General features: G+C 44.4%; 1 protein-coding gene across 2 annotated transcripts in view; it reads left to right on the forward strand.

Annotated features, from left to right (window-relative positions):
* The window catches only part of CNOT6 (CCR4-NOT transcription complex subunit 6), a 65,894-nt gene that overhangs the window by 31,996 nt on the left and 12,447 nt on the right, over window positions 1–21,451 (forward strand). For both annotated transcript variants that reach the window (XM_081317684.1, XM_081317685.1), the window contains exons 8-9: window positions 11,250–11,404; window positions 13,936–14,090. In XM_081317684.1, the coding sequence (XP_081173810.1) occupies window positions 11,250–11,404; window positions 13,936–14,090 (310 nt within the window). The remainder of the gene's footprint in view (window positions 1–11,249; window positions 11,405–13,935; window positions 14,091–21,451) is intronic.

Below are 21,451 nucleotides of genomic sequence, written 5' to 3' on the forward strand. Positions count from 1 at the left end.
GTATCCACACTCCTTCTCTCTCTTCCCTCTTCTCTACCTTCTTTCTCCTTTTCTTCTCTTTCTTCCCTGCTTCCCTCTTCTTCCTCTCCTCTCCTCTTTCCTTCACCACTCCTCTCCCATTTCTCCTCCTTTTCTCCTCCAGCCTTCCTACTTCCTTCCACCCTGTAGTCTACTCTTGTATCTTGCTTTGCTCTAGTTCAGGGCTCAGCAACCTGAAACAGTGAAAGAGCCACTCGGAACCGGTTCCCTCACAAAAGGAAAAACTGGGAGCCGCAAAAAAATGTGTGCGCATGCGCGTACATGCGCGCATGCACAGAACAGGGTTTGACTGAAGAGTGGAGCCAAGGCAAGATATGCACCTACCCTGCATATTTGAATTGATTGGTTGAACTTTTTTAGTCCCACTTTTTTTTTTTGGACTACACATAGCAGAGGACTGGGAGCCGCAGGAGACGGTTGAAAGAGCCGCGTGTGACTCCGGAGCCGCGGGTTGCAGACCTGTTCTCTAGTTAGACAGGAGAACTATTCTGACAGTGCTTTTCATGGCTAGGCTTATTCCATCAGTCTATATGTAATTTCAGTTATTCCATCACTCTTAGGGCTCATGTTTGGTTTAAACTAAAAGCATCTGGGGGGGACTAGGGGAAGGGTCGAAGCACTGATACGAAACCAGCGCTGACCTTTTGTATATATGTTGCATGAAAGGAATAGTGCATACAGTATGACAGTTTTTGTCATTTTGATGAAAGTTCTGGATGCCTCTGGCTTAAACCATGTTGTAATGACTTAATTTTGGGACAGTTATATATCATTTCCTTATAGCAATTTATGTGAAATTTAAATATTTCTACATTCTTAGGTTCTCAGTTATTTGAATAGTGCCAAAACATTAAAAAAACCACACGCACACAAAGCAATTTGCTGAAGAATTTGTCTATTGGAACAGCCCAATATAACTTCATTTTCCTCAGAGGTTGTCACTAGAGATGTGCAAAATTGTTTAATTGCAAATTTTGTGGCTTCAAGAGCTAGTTTTAGGGGGGTTTGACTGTTCAGAGCAGTACAATTGGGCAATAGTTTTGTGTTGTTAATTGGTTATTTTTTTCAGCCATCTTCCAGTCATGTCCTAGCTACTTATGCTTTAGACTCAAAGGGGGGGGGGAATACAGTTAAACACATGATCAGACAGAAAAAACCTGCTCGAAGCTTCATGCCTGGCAGCCTACCAAGTTCCTGCCATTAAAAAAAAAAGCGACTTTGCTATGGGGAAATTAGAGTTCATGTAGGAGGGAGAGCTCTGATTTGTTTTGCAGATAAGTAATGCAAAGGTTTATGTGTGCATGTATTTTATACACAAATGTTCATATTAGTAGTCTTGACGTATAGACAGTGTTTTAGTTTGTTTAATCTTGATGTACCTGGATGTGCTGTGCATATTTTGATATCTTGTAAAGTTAATGATACTTGTTCAATTATTTCTGCAGCCAGCAATCAGGACAACAAAGTTCCTTTTGTTAAGCTTGCATGTGGTATAAGGCTATGGAAGGAAAGTAGGGAGGAAGGAACTGTAACTGTTAAAATCAGATAAGGGGATTATTTTAAAAAAAACACAAATCATAGTGCGGATTAATTAATTGAAAGACATTTTAAAGAGTCGAGCACTTTCAGTATCCTATTAACTGAAGAGGTTTATTTAAAGAACTTGAAAAGACAACTGTCAGTTTTGATAGTACATTCTAATTTAATCTAATTTTTCAGTTAGATAAGAGCAATATTTCCATTGTTTCCTGCAGGAATTTATGCTATTAATAATATTGAATAGGCCCCTTTTTTTTGCACTTTTAATAGTAGGTAGCATTCAGCACAGAAATCTGTTCCATCTACTTTGGAACCATGGGGAAACAGAAACAAGCCCCAGAGTTTCATTATTTCACATGGTCAGAATACTTAAAAATAGAAGATTTGTGCTGCTAGGGATTTTATTTCAATTTGGCAGTAACCTGAATGTCAGTGTCTATATCTGAAGTTGGGCACACTTTGGGGCGGTTGCTGGTGAACTATGCAACAGCAGTATTTGATCTAAGAATTTGTAGGCTGTCAGTATTTCCCAGACCGTATGCAGATGATATTGTAGCTAGCACTGTCTTGGCAATATTATCTTTTGAACTTATGGACCATAAGAAAGTGTATAAGATACTTGGCGCTGTGAGCTATGACATCTGTGGGATGAATCCATAACCCTTAGATACTTTAGGCAACCAGGAGTGAGGTGCGGGGAAATGAATCCAGGATATTATTAATGTCTCTTTGATAGAGGAAGTAAGTGATTGCCTGTTCCTTAAGAGGTCCTCTCTCAATTGGTCATATTAAATCAACTTCCTTTAGGGGAAAATTTTGATGGGGTTTCAATTGTAAATTGTTCTAGGTAAAGTGGATTGACTGGAACCCTTAGAATCAAGATTCAGACTTGGACACGAGACCAAGACTGTTCTGACTGATGAACTTGTACAGACTTCAGTGAAGAGATCACACCTGCCCAAGTCCTATTAGAGTCCTTTAGTGTTAGGAATCAGTCTGTCTATTAAGATTCAGACTCAAGCCATGATTGTTTCTGGATCCTTTAGGAATTTCACTGACCTCACATTTGCTGAACCTTCCTTTTGAACTTTTCAGAACTCTCAACTACTTTAACTTACCTTCTCTGAAAAAGTGCACCATCCAGATGGTATGCCCCAGCCAGTTCCAAGAACTAAATAAATTCTTCTCCACCTAGCCTATCTTCCAGCATCCTAATGTTGCTGATATCACAACAAAGGTTATTTCAACTAGAAGGGAATATATGTAGCTCAGGGTTGAATTGTGGAGTCCTTGGTGCTCTCTGAGCTTGGTTGTTTGCTGGCAGACATTTCTTTACCCAACTAGGTAACGTCACTAAGAACTGATGGTGTTACCTAGATAGGTAATGAAACATTTGCAAGCAGGCTTCCGGTTTGCCAAGTCAGCCGACATAGACATCTGGAGGACGGCTCTCATCTTCCACGTCCAGTTTCGCATTGCTGGGGGGTCCTAAAAGGGCCGAAGAGTCGCCTTGGAGGGGCGACCAGATAGAAGGGGCTTTTGCAGAAACATGGGGGAGCTGCACCCCCCCTGTTGGTGCCTGCATTCCCTTCGTACTGGCGGACGAAAGACTGGCCATAGTAATATGGCCAGTTACTAGGCTTCAGACAGCCAAAGTCAAACTTACCATCAGGCAACATTAAAGCAGCATGGAAGAGACAGGGGTAAGATTCCTCTCTTATACCTTAATCTTCTTCTTTTCACCTAAATAAGCTGCTAAGTACCTTCCCAGTTGAAAAAAGAAATGGATTAAAAGAAAAGAATTTTCAAAGTACTTGGGGGACACCCAGTGGCTAAACCTGAAATTGCAATCTGACTTTCTCTTTAAAAAAATCAAGAAAATGTTTAAGAAAAACAAGATAAGATTAACCTTGAACACCAGATGTGAAACTTCACTATGGAAGAGTTTCAAAAACAAATCTATGCTATGTGGGAAATATCTTACCAAATTTATCAGTTCCTTCTTCAGCTGGTGATGAAATAAGAGCTTTTGGAAAAGAACTAGAAAGCATCTCAAAGAAACAAACTCAAACTGTGACTACAACTAATATTTTATTGGGACAGAACAGAAGAAATTGAACAATCAAATACATTGGCAGAAGAATTAAATATTCAACAAATACAGACTTTTGAAGATTATAATGGAAAACAGGTGGAAAAAAGTCTTATTCATACCAGGACAATTATATCAAGAGGCGAAAATAATGAGAAGATTTGGTGCTGTTAACAGACTCCTCAATCCTTCAAAAGTGGAGACTGGAGGGCCACTTCAATATGATATAACAACACAAGAATGCTTTGATGACCCTGAGGCAAAGAAGCGAAAAATGACATGGCAAAGGAAGAAAGCAAGAATAAGATTGAAGAAATATGGACATTCTTAAGAGGCCTGAAATAGATAATACCAAAATAGACAGGATTGTACTTGGAGTACGAGAGATTGTTTTGATGAGTAAATAAAAATACTAATTAAAATAAAAATAAAACACAGATATATGAATACTAACATTGAAATGTTGAGTTCCTTAAATGATATGGATTAAGATGTATATATGTTAAAAATGATAGAATGTAACTAATATACTTGGATATAGTGACATGAGAGGATGTGTTAAATGTTGAAACGGAAGAAATTTTGGTTAATTTTTAATATTTTTATTTATTTATTTAATTTTATTTATTTAATTTTATTTATATACCGCCCTTCTCCCGAAGGACTCAGGGCGGTGAACAGGGCAGATGTATAAAATACAAAAAATACAAAAGTTAAAAAGAATTAAACATAATGCCTGAGGTAAAAAACAATAAATACAAATATTAAGAACAATAAAAAACCCAACCCACCCCCCATCAGGCCAAACAAATGCGTTTTCAGATCGCGTCGGAAGGAGTGGAGGTCGGGCGCCATCCGGAGCTCAACCGGCAACTGATTCCATAGCTCCGGGGCGCCCACAGAGAAGGACCTCCCCCTGGGGGCCACCAATCGACATTCTCTGATCGGTGGCACCCTGAGGAGGCCCTCTCTGTGGGAACGCACAGGGCGGAGGGAAGTTGATGCCAGCAGCAGGTGCTCCCTAAGGTACTCCGGACCCATGCCATGTAGGGCCTTAAACACCATTACCAGTACCTTGAATCTCACTCGGAAGACAACTGGGAGCCAATGCAGCTCACGGAGTAGAGGTGTAACATGGGAGTATCGGGAGACTCCCAACACGACTCTCGCGGCTGCATTCTGTACCAGTTGGAGCCTCCGAGTGGTCTTCAAGGGCAGCCCCATGTAGAGAGCGTTGCAGTAGTCTAAACGAGAGGTCACGAGCGCATGAGTGACCGTACGCAGGGCATCCCGGTCTAGATAGGGCCGCAACTGGCGCACCAGGCGAACCTGGGCGAAGGCCCCCCTAGTCACGGCCACTATGTGATCTTCCAAAGTAAGCCGTGAATCTAGGAGGACTCCCAAGTTGCGAGCCCTATCTACGGGGGGTAATAGCTCACCCCCCATAGAAAGAGATGGGATATTCTGAATATCCCGGGATGCCGGTATGCACAGCCACTCAGTCTTGTCGGGGTTGAGTTGAAGTCTGTTCCTCCCCATCCAGACCCGAACCGCTTCCAGGCAACGGGACATCACGTCGAGGGCATCACTGGGGTGGTTTGGGGTCGAAATAAAAAGTTGGGTATCATCAGCGTACTGATGATACCCAACTCCAAAACCACGAATGATCTCACCCAGCGGTTTCATGTAGATGTTGAACAGGAGAGGCGAGAGGACTGACCCCTGAGGAACTCCACAAGCGAGAGGCCTCGCGGTCGACCTCTGCCCCCCTGCCAACACCGACTGCGAGCGTCCCAGGAGATAGGAGGAGAACCACTGAAAAACTGTGCCTCCCACTCCCAATCCCCTGAGACGCCGCAGCAGGATACCATGGTCGATGGTATCGAACGCCGCTGAGAGGTCTAATAGGACTAGGACAGAGGAATGTCCCCTGTCCCGGGCCCTCCAGAGATCACCAGAGCGACCAATGCCGTCTCCGTGCTGTACCCGGGCCTGAAACCCGATTGGTACGGGTCTAGATAATCCGCTTCATCCAGGACCAGAGGGAGCTGATGCGCCACCACACACTCAACAACCTTCGCAAGAAAGTGAAGGTTGGAGACCGGACGAAAGTTATTTAACACAGCTGGGTCCAAGGCAGGCTTCTTGAGGAGAGGTCTCACCACCGCCTCCTTCAAGACGGCGGGGAAACTACCCTCACTCAAAGAGGCAGATATAACCGCCTGGAACCAGCCTCGTGTCCCCTCCTGAGCCGCATAAACCAGCCAGGAGGGGCACGGGTCCAATAAACATGTGGTGGAGCTCAATCTCCCCATAATCCTGTCCACTTCCTCCGGAGTCACAGAATCAAACTCCTCCCAGATAATATCGACAAGACCGCCCGCATCCTGATCGTCAGACTCTGCCCAGTCAGAGTCCAGACCGGTCCAAATCCGAGCAATTTTGTCCGACAGATGTTGACTAAACTCCTCGGCACGACCCTGCAAGGGTTCCTCCCTCACCTCCTGATTAAGGAGGGAGTGGGTCACCCTAAACAGGGCGGCCGGGCGGTTATCTCCGGACGCGATAAGGGTAGCGAAGTGATTAGACCTCGCCGCCCTTATCGCTGCGAGATAAGACCTAATATAGGTTCTTAGTCGCAATCGGTCGGATTCGGATCGGCTGGATCTCCAACAGCTCTCTAGGCCCTGTCTCTGACGCTTCATCTCCCGAAGCTCCATGGAAAACCATGGAGCTCACTGGGATCTGCACCGGGTCAGGGGCCGCAAGGGTACAACTTGGTCAAGTGCCTCAGTGGCTGCCCTTTCCCAGGCTTCCACTAAGGCATCCGCCGAGTTGTGAGCAACGGAGGCAGGTGGGGACCCCAGCGCTGCCTGGAACCTATCAGGGTCCATTAAGCTCCTGGGGCGATACCATCTAATTGGCTCCACACACCCCCGGCGGGGAGTAGCAAAACGGAAGACCAGCCGCAGGAGATGATGATCGGTCCATGGCAGGGGCATAACAATTGGGGAGCCCCCACCAAGATCATCTAACCAACGTCCAGATAAGAAAACCATGTCAAGGGTGTGGCCTCCCACATGAGTCGGTCCATAAATTACTTGTGTCAGGTCCATGGCCGTCATGGAAGCCATGAACTCCCGAGCTAACTCAGATGATGTGGAAACTATAAATGAGAAACAAGAATATTATATTGTCCTCTTTCTCCTCCTTGCAATTGTTATTCTAATGACTACTATTCAAATATTGTACTACTAATATTGATATGGAAATGAGATAAATAAGAAGTGTATTACATTACTAGGTATTGGAGAAAATTGTGTAAAGGGAAAGGAGGTTATTTAGCAATATGAAAATGAGAAATTTTAAACATTTAATTTTAATATCAATGTAAAATTAAAGCTACAAAAATATATAAGGTGTTTGATGTTTTAAAGATGGAATGTTAAAATATAAAATATACCAAAGTATTGACAAATATAAGAAAACTATTAAATGACTGATGGATAGCAATGAGAAGTATGTTAATTTAGATAGTATGTATTAAAGGAAAAAAGAGAGAGGAAGTATTGGTTACAACAATTTGGAGATCTGTAATAATATGTATTTGTCTGAAATGGAACTATTGTAACCCAGACACCACGTTGCTTTTTAAAGATACTATTGTAATATTGGAAAACTAATAATAATAATAATAAAAACAAACATTTGCAAGCCAACAACCAAGCTGAGAGAGCTCCAAGGACTCCAAAGGTTAATCGGCTATGAGCTGCAGTAAAAATAGAAACCTTGCTTCCCTGTGCCTATAACTAAATAAAATTAAATTTATCAAAAATAGTGTGTGGGATAAGAAACTCTTAGCTATGTAGATAGCCTTTGACACTTGGAGGCATTTACTGGAAGAAGCTCAAAATCCTGTTGAAGTAGGAACTAACTGATCACTGTAACTTTCAATACTTACAAGCTGTTCAGAAGTGCTGCTAGCTGTTGCCAGAGACCAACCCAGGAAATGCACAAGGCTTTTATTTCTAGTACCTATGCTACCTAGCCTCTGGAAAAGTGTATCTGGTCTTCATGATTGACTTATCAAAGCCTAAGACATGGGTCGGCAACCCGCGGCTCCGTAGCCGCATGCAGCTCTTTGAGCCGTCTCCTGCAGCTCCCAGTCACCCGGTGCGCGCGCACCTCTCCGAATGGGCGGAGGTGCGCGTGCACCACTCTGAACGGGAGGAGGTGCGCGCGCACCACTCCAAAGGTTTGGAGAGCTGTGCACGCACCTCTCGGAACAGGTGGAGGTGCGCGCGCACCACTCCGAATGGGAGGAGGTGCACGCACACCACTCCAAAGGTTTGGAGAGCTGCGCACGCACCTCTCGGAACGGGCAGCGGCGGTACCTGTTTGGAGACCTGCTGGTGCCGGTTTGGAAAGCTGCCGCGGCCCGCAGCAGCTTTCTAAACCAGCACCAGCAGGTCTCCAAATGGGTGTTCGGGTGGAGGTGCGCGCGCACCTCCGCCTGAACACCCGTTTGGAGACCTGCTGGTGTTCGGGCGGAGGTGCGGTTTGGAGACCTGCTGGTGCCGGTATAAAAAGCTGCCGTGGCCCGCAGCAGCTTTCTAAACCGGCACCAGCAGGTCTCCAAACGGGTGTTCGGGCGGCAGTTTGGAGGTCCCGGGGGTGGCTCCAGCGGCGCCCGGGCTGAAGGCACCACAACCCAGCGCCTGTCACCACGGAGACCCGTCGCTGCTGGCGTGCAGGTGCGTCCACATAAAAAAAAGTGGAACCATGTGCGTGTATCCGCGCATGCGCAAAAAACAATGTTTTGCGCATGCGCAAAATGTTTTTTATGCGCATGCACGTGCGTGGATGCACGCGCGCAGCTCCCACTTTTTTTATGTGTGATGGAACCGGTTTCCAGTGGCTCTTTTGCTTTTTCAGGTTGCCGACCCCTGGCCTAAGATGTTGGACAAAAGTGTTGACCTTTTTCCTAAAATGGTACATTTTAAACCTTCCTCAGGCTTGGTAACAGATTAGCTCAACTTCCTAAACCACTTTCCCTAGCTTTATGCATTGCACAGACATTTTATTTTGGAACATGAAACCCCATTCACATGAAAGCCAGTTTGCTATAATGGTTAAAGGCACCGGATTCTGCCTCGGGCATGATCGGGGTAACTTTAGGTCACTCTTTCAGTCCGAGAAGACTGGAAAAACTGCTTGTTCCTGGCCAGATTTTTGCATACTAGTTCTTAAGTCAACCCTTTTTCTGGGACACTAGCCCCAAATCCAGTATATGGTAAAAAGGCTAGACTACTTTGCTATTAACAACAAAAAATTCTATGGGCTACCAATGTAAACGTAACATACATCCACATGAATAACACCTTATTTTCCAAACTGGCTAAACTTTTTTATCGTTTGCCTATTTTAAAGCATTAGAGCCACCCTTCGAATCTACACAACTGGAAGTTCAAGGGGTGCATCAGGTGCTTAAGGATCAAACAAGGAAATATGCAAAAATTTTGCTGACTTGACACAACTTGGTCCCGCTCTTTCAGTTGGTCTGGTTATCATCAGATTTCAGAACACTCCTCCAAGAATCTGACAGTACAATGGGAGCTTTTCCCATTTTGCCCATGGTCAATTGAATACCCTGCTGTTCAAAGCTCTGTTCGTACCTGAACGTTCACATAGTATTCAATAAATCCTTGCTAGTTGCTGCTGCATTCCTGATATGGATCATGTGCGCTTCACCTCTTGTCATGGTCTAGAATGAGCCAGAGTATGAGAATACGGGAGAAAGCTCCTGTATCTCATTGACTGAAAAGGATATGGGCCTGAGGAGCAGTCCTGGGAACATGCAGACAAAGTACATGCACCCTGTTAGTTTCACCTATAGTATTTCCTGAATCCCAAACACCCCCCCCACCCCCATTGTAGAAATAGGCTTAGAAGCAAAGATAGTGTTGAGGATTAGTCCGAAACTTCAAATTCAGAAACTGAAGTTTGACCTGACTGAGCCTCAACCTGCATCACAGTAACTAACTAAAGACAGTATACCTGGGGAGACAGTGTAAGTTGAGTCAGCTGATTTAGAATCTGAGCTAGGTAAGGCCCAACAACATTACACAGTTTACAAAGACAAGAGGAAATGGAATCACATCATCTACTTGAAATAAAGAAGCATGATGGCTCAGCAAATGAATTAAACTGGTAGTAGGGCTATGTAAAGGAAACTGGCTTGACTGGCTTTTTCTGGCAATCGGTTTCTATCTAACCACCCTTCATCTGCCTATCGCCCTATCTCTATGCTGCTTTGAATTACTAGTTCCATACTTTCCTTAGCGGGTGATTCTAATCAGTGATCGTGGAGAAGGAATAATCCAGTCACAGTTGCTGTGTTGTGGGGTAATATAGGAATCAGCTTTTTCACCTATCTGAAACATCTACATAAAATGAATAGGTATGGTCAGCCATTTGGATGAGAAGTCATCAGTATGCATCACCATCCCAAGTTGGAGATGGAGTGGAGTTCAGACTTGGTGTCTAGAGACTGAATGGGACAAAAAGAAACCCCCACCCTCAAATAAGTGAATCTGTTGGATACTGTGGGTAATCTGTCTAGATCTGGAGGAACAGGCCTGTGACTTGAGGGATTTCCTAAACTCTCAACTTCTGCTTGAGTAGCAAATAAGGAGGCCATGGTCATGGGAGCCTTTGCCCAGCTTTGGCTGGCGCTTCTGTGGTAGTTTCTGAGTTACTGAAGCTTAGGTTAAGTTATAATGTTATATTTAGACTATTACAATGGCTCTGTTTGAAGAGAATTCAGCACCTGCAGTTGGCTGAAAACAGCAGTTGGTGAAATCTAGTAACTTTAGGACTATAACATCTGATGTTTCCATAACTTCAGTGTTTACTAGTAGACTTCCAGTTCCAATTCATACTTTAGTCTTCAGCCTATAAAATCCTTCATGATTCAGTTTTCATGTATTTTCACAACCATTTATTCTGGCAAGAATCAGACCATTCTGTCTATTCATCCAGGAATACATGCTTATAGTCTCTACAGGAGATAAAGAGGCGATGTAGGAGGTGACCAGATTGAGCCCGTGGGAGAAGTCAAGCATGTCATCAGTCTTGAGTCCACCTTGAATTCCATTGACTCTTACCTACCACCAATTTGCTTTGACTGTTAATAGTTCAGATTCTTGTAGAGAGCATTAGTTTACAATAAACCATTTGAACTGCCTGGATTCCCGATTTCCTGTACTTGACAAGTGGTCTTTGATCATGGCATTCCCAGGTTTATAGAACAGCTTGCTTTCACAAAGCCATTCATATTGGTATTGGACTGCCTTTTGGGAGGCAGGTATATTTTAATGTTTTGCCTGTTTTCAGTCAACAGTTTGCAGTTAATGTGATTTTTCTTGGTTTTGTGGGTCTCAGGGATTTTTGAATGTTATGTTTTCATTATTACGTTGTAAACTAACTTGGATTGGGTGATGTACAAATCTCTGTAATAATTACACATTATTACACTATATCTTGTATTCAACTAATTATCTGCTTTCTTATATTTTAGGAGGTTGAAACTGAGCAGTACTACAGTTTTTTCCTAGCAGAATTGAAAGAACGTGGGTACAATGGATTCTTTAGTCCAAAATCCAGAGCTAGAACAATGTCTGAACAAGAAAGAAAGCATGTTGATGGTTGTGCAATATTTTTTAAGACAGAAAAGTAAGCAAATGCTTTTTCCCTGGCTCACATGCATTAAGTTGTGTAACAAAGTCAGTTGTTCTCTTGCAACAAAAGCTATTTCTTTAGCTTTAATTACTTTGCATTGAAAGTTCTTTTTATAAGTTATTGATGTAAGAATCTTGTAATACCCCAGCCATTAACAGCAGAACTGTTCATTAATGAGATCTGAAGAAAAGAGGCTGTGGATTTTAAAGTAAGAATCTGAAATACATTTCAAACTGAATTGCCTCAAATCTGAAATGCCCATGTTGTGTGCAAAGTAGCCCTCGCAAGGTTATGAAATACCTGTTTGTTGTATGAGATGGGCAGTTTCAAGTGTTTGGGGAATGTTGCAAACAAGAGAACAGAATTTGAGCTCAAAATACTTCAGAGCTATACAAAACAGCCTGTTTTCCATTCAGGATGCAGCATTTCATATTTTAATGAGTTTGGCGCTTGAAACTGTTGGCGTCAGATATTTTGCACACCAGTTTCCTCAGCATTATTTTCCTAATAGAAAGGAGATTTGATTGCTATTGAAGAGTCAGTATTGATTTTTTTCATATGGCTTCAGAAGTTTAGAATTGTTTAGTATACTGTTTGAAAGCAGTTTTTTTGTTTTCTTTGTGTTTGACATGAATGTGTATTTGTAGCTGAAAGAATGTTAATACTCATTTTAGATACCTGTGTTGAAGTTGCACCGTAAGAGTACTGGTGTAGGGTGGAAACTTTGAGTTACATGAATTGAGGCATCTTTTTTGCCGCTTTGAATTATTTGTAAAAATAATAAAGGTGGGATACAAACAAACACACAAATAAATAAATATAAAAACTCTCTACTGTAAGCTCGCCAGCCAATCTTGAGCAGTTGTCTTCCCTTTCACTGTCAACATCACTCTACATGTACAATATGAGACATAAAGTTTATGATGTTACGGTTTTTATTTTCTGTCAATTTTAATAAAAACCCAATGTTTACGGGTGGTCCTTGACTTACGACCACAATTGAGCCCAACATTTCTGTTGCTAAGTGAGACATTTGTTAAGTGAATGTTGCCCCATTTGACGACCTTTCTTGCCAGAGTTGTTCAAGTGAATTGCTGCAGTTGTGAAGTTAGTGAAATGATTGTTAAGTGAATTTTTCCCCATTGACTTTGTTTGTCAGAAGGTCATAATCATAATCATAATAGATCACATGATTTCCAGACACTGCAACCATCATAAATACATGCCAGTTGCCAAGTAGCTCAATTTTGATCATGTCACAATCAAGTGTGAAAAATGGTCATAAGTCACATTTTCAGTGCCATTGTAACTTTGAGTGGTCACTAAATGAACTGTTGTAAGTCGAGGACCACCTGTACTGTTTAAAATATATCAAATCAGGATCTGGAAGATCCGGTGAAGACCATCCTTAGCCCTGGAGATTCTTTGGGTCCAATCTATCCTGGAAGGTTGTGATTGTTGGAAAAATGATGCAAGGAAACGTGTTTGCTACTTTAAGTTCCTGATCAAAAGGCAGCCTATAAATCTTAATAAATAAGCTGTATGAAATATTCTTTATATTTAAATGCTATTTCTTTTGGCAAAATGCAACAGATTATAAAAAGAACTTTTGGTATAATAGCTAAGCTAATAAATTTCCAAATCACTAAATTATCTTGGTTATGAAACTCTAAATAGTAAATTTTAAATGAATTAATATATTCAGCCTACTGCATTGTACAGCACTGAAGCATTGGCATTCATTAAGTATTATATTCAGGGATTCACTAAAATAATTCTGTAACATTTTAAAATTTACTTGGTTCTCAATGAAGGCAAGATAACATTATTTGCAAAATGAAGTGTTTCTATTTTTAAAGAAGACTATATATACATCAGCTGTTGCAATTAACTAAAGCAATTGTGTAAACGTAGCATTTTTTAGTTTGGATTAGACTACAATTTAGTTTGGTTGTCTTTTAGTAGGAATAAGTAAAGCAGTGTATTCTTCAACTCCTAATGATCTCATAGTACTTGAAATATCCAAGTTGTTTTATTGGCCACAATATGGAACTGGTTTTCCACTACATTACTTGTTTTTTGTTTTACTTTATTAACTTTACTGAATTTGAGCAGAACCCTACACTTCCTTATATATAGGCTATTTGCAGCATACATTGGCATAAAACTCCTTTGAAAATTTCTGTAGATTGAAAATGAATGCTAGCAGCCAAGTGCTGACATCTCAGTTCATATAACCTGGTTATTTGTTTCATTCTGCCAATGAATCGCTCTTTTTTTTTTTGCCTAATCAGAAATTTAGCCTGAGTGATCTTTACTTATATATTGCATAAGCTATCATTTCATTGCTCTGTCTATATTAAATACATTTAACTATCACTTCATTGCATTATCTGTATTACATAGACACATTCCACCGTATCGTTTCTATATTTTAAAAAGCCTGTTCTTGAGTAAATAAGATGCGTCAGGTATAAATTTCAAAAAACGAAATTTATACTTTGTTTCTGCTATGTTCTTTTAAGGTTCACCTTGGTTCAAAAACATACTGTTGAATTTAACCAATTGGCCATGGCAAACTCCGAAGGATCTGAAGCAATGCTGAACAGAGTCATGACAAAAGACAACATTGGGGTTGCTGTGCTGTTAGAACTGCGAAAGGAGTTATTAGAAATGTCATGTAAGTGTGTTAATCTAGTAGTAGATTGGACCGACTCATTTCATATACCCTATTTTGGGAGGGAAAAATCATTCAGAAAGGCTGTAAAAAAACAAAAAGATTAATGACTAATCAGTGATGCTTTGAAGCTTTCTGTGTTGTGATTGATTTAAGAATGAAAATGTATTTTTATAATACTTTTCCGGCCTTTACAGGTAGTCTTCGTTTGGCAATCACAATTGCGACTAGCAAATCAGTCATTCAGCAAAGCATTTTTTAAAATGAAACTGCATTTGTGCTTACAATCTTTTGCTTTTTTTGTTTCTTTCTAGACCTGTGAATGTCTAGAAACTTTTTTCATCACTGTTGTAATTGTGAACAGTCACTAAACAAGGCAATTACTAAATGAGGACTACCTGTACTGCTATTTACAACATGGCTAGTTGGAAGTGAAAAAAACAAAACCTGTTATTCATATATCAGAATTCCCTAGCTTTGAACATTACTAAAAGAGCAAACCTTCAATTTTTGTAGCAAAGAAAAATATTTTATCTGACCAAGCTACAACTGATAATGTTACCTAGTACACAAGAGGTGGCTCTACCTCTAATTTTGGCAATACAAAAGACCCGTTGAAGTCAGGAAATTGAAAGTAAAAATCTAACATGAATATTCCTATGAGTTAGTGCAGCTTGCTTTTCATGTCATCTTTTTATATTTTGGGGTATCTTTTGTTAATGTTTAGTGAAAATTAGATCATATATTCCATATTAAAAATGGACATATATACAGTATTTCATGTAACCATGTAACGATGACACTTTTGAATTGCTTTATAAAAAATGCTGATCCCTTGTGCTGTCAAAGCAGAACAGATTTCTTTGGTGGTGCTACAACAGTTTCTTCCCCCCCCCATAGTAAGCTTTTTATTGTTTTTTCCCCTCTACATACATATGTTAATTTTTCAATCAGCATGTGACCTGGGTTCATAAAATGCTAATACATAATCAAGTCCTACTCTTTGGTTCTTTCCTCTAACCATTTGTAGAATAAATTCCAGCTTTGGTAATATTCTGTTTCTTCTTTGTCTTTTAGCCTCATAGTCAGTCTGTCCATCTCAGCGCATTCCAGTATTTTTTTAATTACTTCTTCCTCTGATGGTATTCGTTCATTCTTCCAACATCGCGCATAGGTTATTCTTGCTGCCGTTATAATATGTAGAACCAAATATAAATTTTGCTTATTAATCTTTTCTGATATTATACCTAACAAAAAAAATTCAGGATTAAATACTACGTGTTCTCCTAATATTTTTTCTAACCAAGCATGTATTTTTCCCCCAAAAGACCTTTACTTTATCACATGTCCACCAGATATAATAGTATGTACCTGAATTATGTTTACATTTCCAACATTTATCTGACACATTTTAAAACATTTTTGCTAATCTTGCTGGTGGCAAGTGCCATCTATAAAACATTTTATATAAATTTTCTTTATACGCAGTTGACATTGTCAATTTATAATTTCTCTCCCATAATTTTGCCATTTTTCTAATTCTATATTATGACCAAAGTTTTTCGCCCACCTTGTCATTGTCTCTTTAGTTTGTTCACTTTCCATCTCTAAAATTAATAAAAAATTATACATTTTCTTAATTAGTTTCTCATCAGAAGTTAACAATATCTTATCAAATACAGTTTGTTCTTTATAAAATCCATACAATTTCACATCTTTTTCATATCTATTTTGTATTTGAAACAATGTCCACCGTGACATGTTAATGCCCTGATTTTCCAGCTCTTGTTTCGATTTTAATGTCCCATCAGTATTCAAAATATCTCTATATACCCAAATTTTTTTCAAAATCTAACAAATTTGGGTGTGAGAAAGCTTCTGTCGTTGATAACCACCCTGGAATTTTTACATATATTTTAGTTTTAATTTTTTCCCATACTGTTATCAAAGCATTTCTAATACAGTGATTTTGAAAATACTTATGAATTTTGTTTTTCCCGTACCACAGAAAAGCGTGCCACCCCAATTGTAAGTCATGTCCCTCCAAATATAACAATCTTTTATTCCTAAGCATTATCCATTCTTTCACCCATGTTAATACAGATGCTTGATAATCAAAGCCCACTCGGGTAGACCAAAACCTGCATTTTCCTTAGCGTCTTGCAACGTTTTCGTCTTTATTCTAGCTTTCTTTCCTTGCCATACAAACTTCAAAATTAATGAATTCAACTCTTGGAAGAATTTTTTCCCAAGTTTTATCGGAATTGTTTGAAATAAGAATAAAATCTTAGGCAATATATTCATTTTAACTATAGCAATTCTTCCTAATAATGACAATTGTAAATTCTTCCACTTTTCCAAGTCTAGCTTTATTTGTTTCAATAGCCTTATATAATTGTCTTCTTTTGTTGTTGAGCATTTTACTGATAAATATATACCGTATATACTTGAGTATAAGCCGACTCGAGTATAAGCCGAGACCCCCAATTTCACCCCCAAAAACTGGAAAAAGTTATTGACTCGAGTATAAGCCGATCCGCCGTTCTGCAAGCCTCTGCCGCCAGCAGAGGCTCGATCCGCCATTTTGCAAGCCTGAATACACAGGAATACCCTGTGTGGCCGCGGCTCGTCGGCAGGTCTCCGTTCCTCCTGCCGACCTTTGGGGAGGTTTGGGCGCCTCCCCAAACCTCCCCAAACGTCGGCAGGTCTCCGTTCCTCCGCGCAGACCTGCCGACCTTTGGGGAGGTTTGGGCGCCTCCCCAAACCTCCCCAAACCTCGGCAGGTCTCCGTTCCTCCTGCCGACCTTTGGGGAGGTTTGGGCGCCTCCCCAAACCTCCCCAAACGTCGGCAGGTCTCTGTTCCTCCGCGCAGACCTGCCGACCTTTGGGGAGGTTTGGGCGCCTCCCCAAACCTCCCCAAACCTCGGCAGGTCTCCGTTCCTCCTGCCGACCTTTGGGGAGGTTTGGGCGCCTCCCCAAACCTCCCCAAACCTCGGCAGGTCTCCGTTCCTCCTGCCGACCTTTGGGGAGGTTTGGGCGCCTCCCCAAACCTCGGCAGGTCTCCGTTCCTCCTGCCGACCTTTGGGGAGGTTTGGGCGCCTCCCCAAACCTCGGCAGGTCTCCGTTCCTCCTGCCGACCTTTGGGGAGGTTTGGGCGCCTCCCCAAACCTCTGCAGGTCTCCGTTCCTCCGCGCAGACCTGCCGACCTTTGGGGAGGTTTGGGCGCCTCCCCAAACCTCGGCAGGTCTCCGTTCCTCCTGCCGACCTTTGGGGAGGTTTGGGCGCCTCCCCAAACCTCCCCAAACCTCGGCAGGTCTCCGTTCCTCCTGCCGACCTTTGGGGAGGTTTGGGCGCCTCCCCAAACCTCGGCAGGTCTCCGTTCCTCCTGCCGACCTTTGGGGAGGTTTGGGCGCCTCCCCAAACCTCGGCAGGTCTCCGTTCCTCCTGCCGACCTTTGGGGAGGTTTGGGCGCCTCCCCAAACCTCCCCAAACCTCGGCAGGTCTCCGTTCCTCCTGCCGACCTTTGGGGAGGTTTGGGCGCCTCCCCAAACCTCGGCAGGTCTCCGTTCCTCCGCGCAGACCTGGCGACCTTTGGGGAGGTTTGGGTGCCTCCCCAAACCTCGGCAGGTCTCCGTTCCTCCTGCCGACCTTTGGGGAGGTTTGGGCGCCTCCCCAAACCTCCCCAAACCTCGGCAGGTCTCCGTTCCTCCTGCCGACCTTTGGGGAGGTTTGGGCGCCTCCCCAAACCTCCCCAAACCTCTGCAGGTCTCCGTTCCTCCGCGCAGACCTGCCGACCTTTGGGGAGGTTTGGGCGCCTCCCCAAACCTCCCCAAACCTCGGCAGGTCTCCGTTCCTCCTGCCGACCTTTGGGGAGGTTTGGGCGCCTCCCCAAACCTCCCCAAACCTCGGCAGGTCTCCGTTCCTCCTGCCGACCTTTGGGGAGGTTTGGGCGCCTCCCCAAACCTCCCCAAACCTCGGCAGGTCTCCGTTCTTCCTGCCGACCTTTGGGGAGGTTTGGGCGCCTCCCCAAACCTCGGCAGGTCTCCGTTCCTCCTGCCGACCTTTGGGGAGGTTTGGGCGCCTCCCCAAACCTCCCCAAACCTCGGCAGGTCTCCGTTCTTCCTGCCGACCTTTGGGGAGGTTTGGGCGCCTCCCCAAACCTCCCCAAACCTCGGCAGGTCTCCGTTCCTGTTTGGGGAGGTTTGGGCGCCTCCCCAAACCTCGGCAGGTCTCCGTTCCTCCGCGCAGACCTGCCGACCTTTGGGGAGGTTTGGGCGCCTCCCCAAACGTCCCCAAACCTCGGCAGGTCTCCGTTCCTGTTTGGGGAGGTTTGGGCGCCTCCCCAAACCTCCCCAAACCTCGGCAGGTCTCTGTTCCTCCGCGCAGACCTGCCGACGTTTGGGGAGGTTTGGGCGCCTCCCCAAACCTCCCCAAACCTCGGCAGGTCTCCGTTCCTGTTTGGGGAGGTTTGGGCGCCTCCCCAAACCTCCCCAAACCTCGGCAGGTCTCCGTTCCTCCGCGCAGACCTGCCGACCTTTGGGGAGGTTTGGGCGCCTCCCCAAACCTCCCCAAACCTCGGCAGGTCTCCGTTCCTGTTTGGGGAGGTTTGGGCGCCTCCCCAAACCTCCCCAAACCTCGGCAGGTCTCCGTTCCTCCGCGCAGACCTGCCGACGTTTGGGGAGGTTTGGGGAGGCGCCCAAACCTCCCCAAAGGTCAGCAGGAAGAACGGAGACCTGCCGAGGTTTGGGGAGGTTTGGGGAGGCGCCCAAACCTCCCCAAAGGTCGGCAGGTCTGCGCGGAGGAACGGAGACCTGCCGAGGTTTGGGGAGGTTTGGGGAGGCGCCCAAACCTCCCCAAACAGGAACGGAGACCTGCCGAGGTTTGGGGAGGTTTGGGGAGGCGCCCAAACCTCCCCAAACGTCGGCAGGTCTGCGCGGAGGAACGGAGACCTGCCGAGGTTTGGGGAGGTTTGGGGAGGCGCCCAAACCTCCCCAAACGTCGGCAGGTCTGCGCGGAGGAACGGAGACCTGCCGAGGTTTGGGGAGGTTTGGGGAGGCGCCCAAACCTCCCCAAACAGGAACGGAGACCTGCCGAGGTTTGGGGAGGTTTGGGGAGGCGCCCAAACCTCCCCAAACGTCGGCAGGTCTGCGCGGAGGAACGGAGACCTGCCGAGGTTTGGGGAGGTTTGGGGAGGCGCCCAAACCTCCCCAAACAGGAACGGAGACCTGCCGAGGTTTGGGGACGTTTGGGGAGGCGCCCAAACCTCCCCAAAGGTCGGCAGGTCTGCGCGGAGGAACGGAGACCTGCCGAGGTTTGGGGAGGCGCCCAAACCTCCCCAAACAGGAACGGAGACCTGCCGAGGTTTGGGGAGGTTTGGGGAGGCGCCCAAACCTCCCCAAACGTCGGCAGGTCTGCGCGGAGGAACGGAGACCTGCCGAGGTTTGGGGAGGTTTGGGGAGGCGCCCAAACCTCCCCAAACAGGAACGGAGACCTGCCGAGGTTTGGGGAGGTTTGGGGAGGCGCCCAAACCTCCCCAAACGTCGGCAGGTCTGCGCGGAGGAACGGAGACCTGCCGAGGTTTGGGGAGGTTTGGGGAGGCGCCCAAACCTCCCCAAACAGGAACGGAGACCTGCCGAGGTTTGGGGAGGTTTGGGGAGGCGCCCAAACCTCCCCAAAGGTCGGCAGGAAGAACGGAGACCTGCCGAGGTTTGGGGAGGCGCCCAAACCTCCCCAAACAGGAACGGAGACCTGCCGAGGTTTGGGGAGGCGCCCAAACCTCCCCAAACGTTGGCAGGTCTGCGCGGAGGAACGGAGACCTGCCGAGGTTTGGGGAGGCGCCCAAACCTCCCCAAAGGTCGGCAGGAGGAACGGAGACCTGCCGAGGTTTGGGGAGGTTTGGGGAGGCGCCCAAACCTCCCCAAAGGTCGGCAGGAGGAACGGAGACCTGCCGAGGTTTGGGGAGGTTTGGGGAGGCGCCCAAACCTCCCCAAAGGTCGGCAGGAGGAACGGAGACCTGCCGAGGTTTGGGGAGGTTTGGGGAGGCGCCCAAACCTCCCCAAACGTCGGCAGGTCTGCGCGGAGGAACGGAGACCTGCCGAGGTTTGGGGAGGCGCCCAAACCTCCCCAAACGTCGGCAAGTCTCCGTTCCTCCGCGCCCTGCCTGCCTGCTTCTTTCCGCTGCGGAAAGAAGCAGGCAGGCAAGGCGCGGAGTTTGGGGAGGTGCGCGCGCACCTCCCCAAACCTCCCCAAACTTCGGCAGGTCTCGGACGGCGGTGGCTTGGGAGAGGTGCGGGCGATCCCGGAAGCACCAAAGCCTCGGCCGCGCACAAGTCCTCGGTAAGTTTTTTGTTGACTGGAGTATAAGCCGAAGTGGAATTTTTCAGCCCAAAAAGTGGGCTGAAAAATTCGGCTTATACTCAAGTATATACGGTACCCAAATATTTAACCTTTTTCACTATCTGTACCTCTATTGCTTCTGAAAATCGGCTTTTTTGCTTATCCATAAAATTCTTAACTATTATCTTAGTTTTTTCTTTATTTATTTTTAGTCCCACTATTTCTCCATATTGTTCTATCTTCCTCCACAATTTTGGGATGATCTCCAAGGATTCTTCCAAAATAAATACTAAATCATCAGCAAATGCTTGTAACTTATATGTTTCACCCTTTATCCCCAACCCTCTCATTTCTGTATCTTGTCTTATATTTCGATTTAAAACTTCCAAAGTGAAAACGAATAACAGAGGGGATAAAGGGCATCCTTGCCTTGTGCCTTTCCTTATTTCAAAGCTCTCAGTACAATCTCCATTCACAATCACTTTGGCTGTTTGTTTGTTATGTATTGTTTTTACCATGTTTATAAAATTCTGTCCAAAGTCCATTATTTGTAATTGATGAATCATAAATTGCCATGAAAGATTATCAAATGCCTTTTGAGCGTCTAAGAATATTAATGCCATTTGTTTCCCTGGATGTAGCTCATAGTATTCTAATACATCTGTTATCACTCTTAAGTTATTTTTAATTTGTCTCTTAGGTAAAAAGCCATTTTGATCTGGGTGTATAAATTCAACTAAATATTTTTTCAATCTCTCCGCCATTATTGAAGTAAAATTTTTATAATCCACACTGAGCAATGAGATCGGTCTATAGTTCTTAATCTGGGTCAAATCCAAATCTTCTTTTGGTATTAAAGTAATATTTGCCTCAATCCACGTCATTGGCATTTTAGCTTCTAATAAAAGTCCATTGCAAAGGTCTTTCAACAGTTTGCTTAATATCTCTTGTATGTTCTTATATACCGTATATACTTGAGTATAAGCTGAATTTTTCAGCCCACTTTTTGGGCTGAAAAATTCCACTTC

Source organism: Vipera berus (genome assembly GCF_964194415.1).
Source record: "Vipera berus genome assembly, chromosome: 2".
Taxonomy (NCBI): domain Eukaryota; kingdom Metazoa; phylum Chordata; class Lepidosauria; order Squamata; family Viperidae; genus Vipera; species Vipera berus.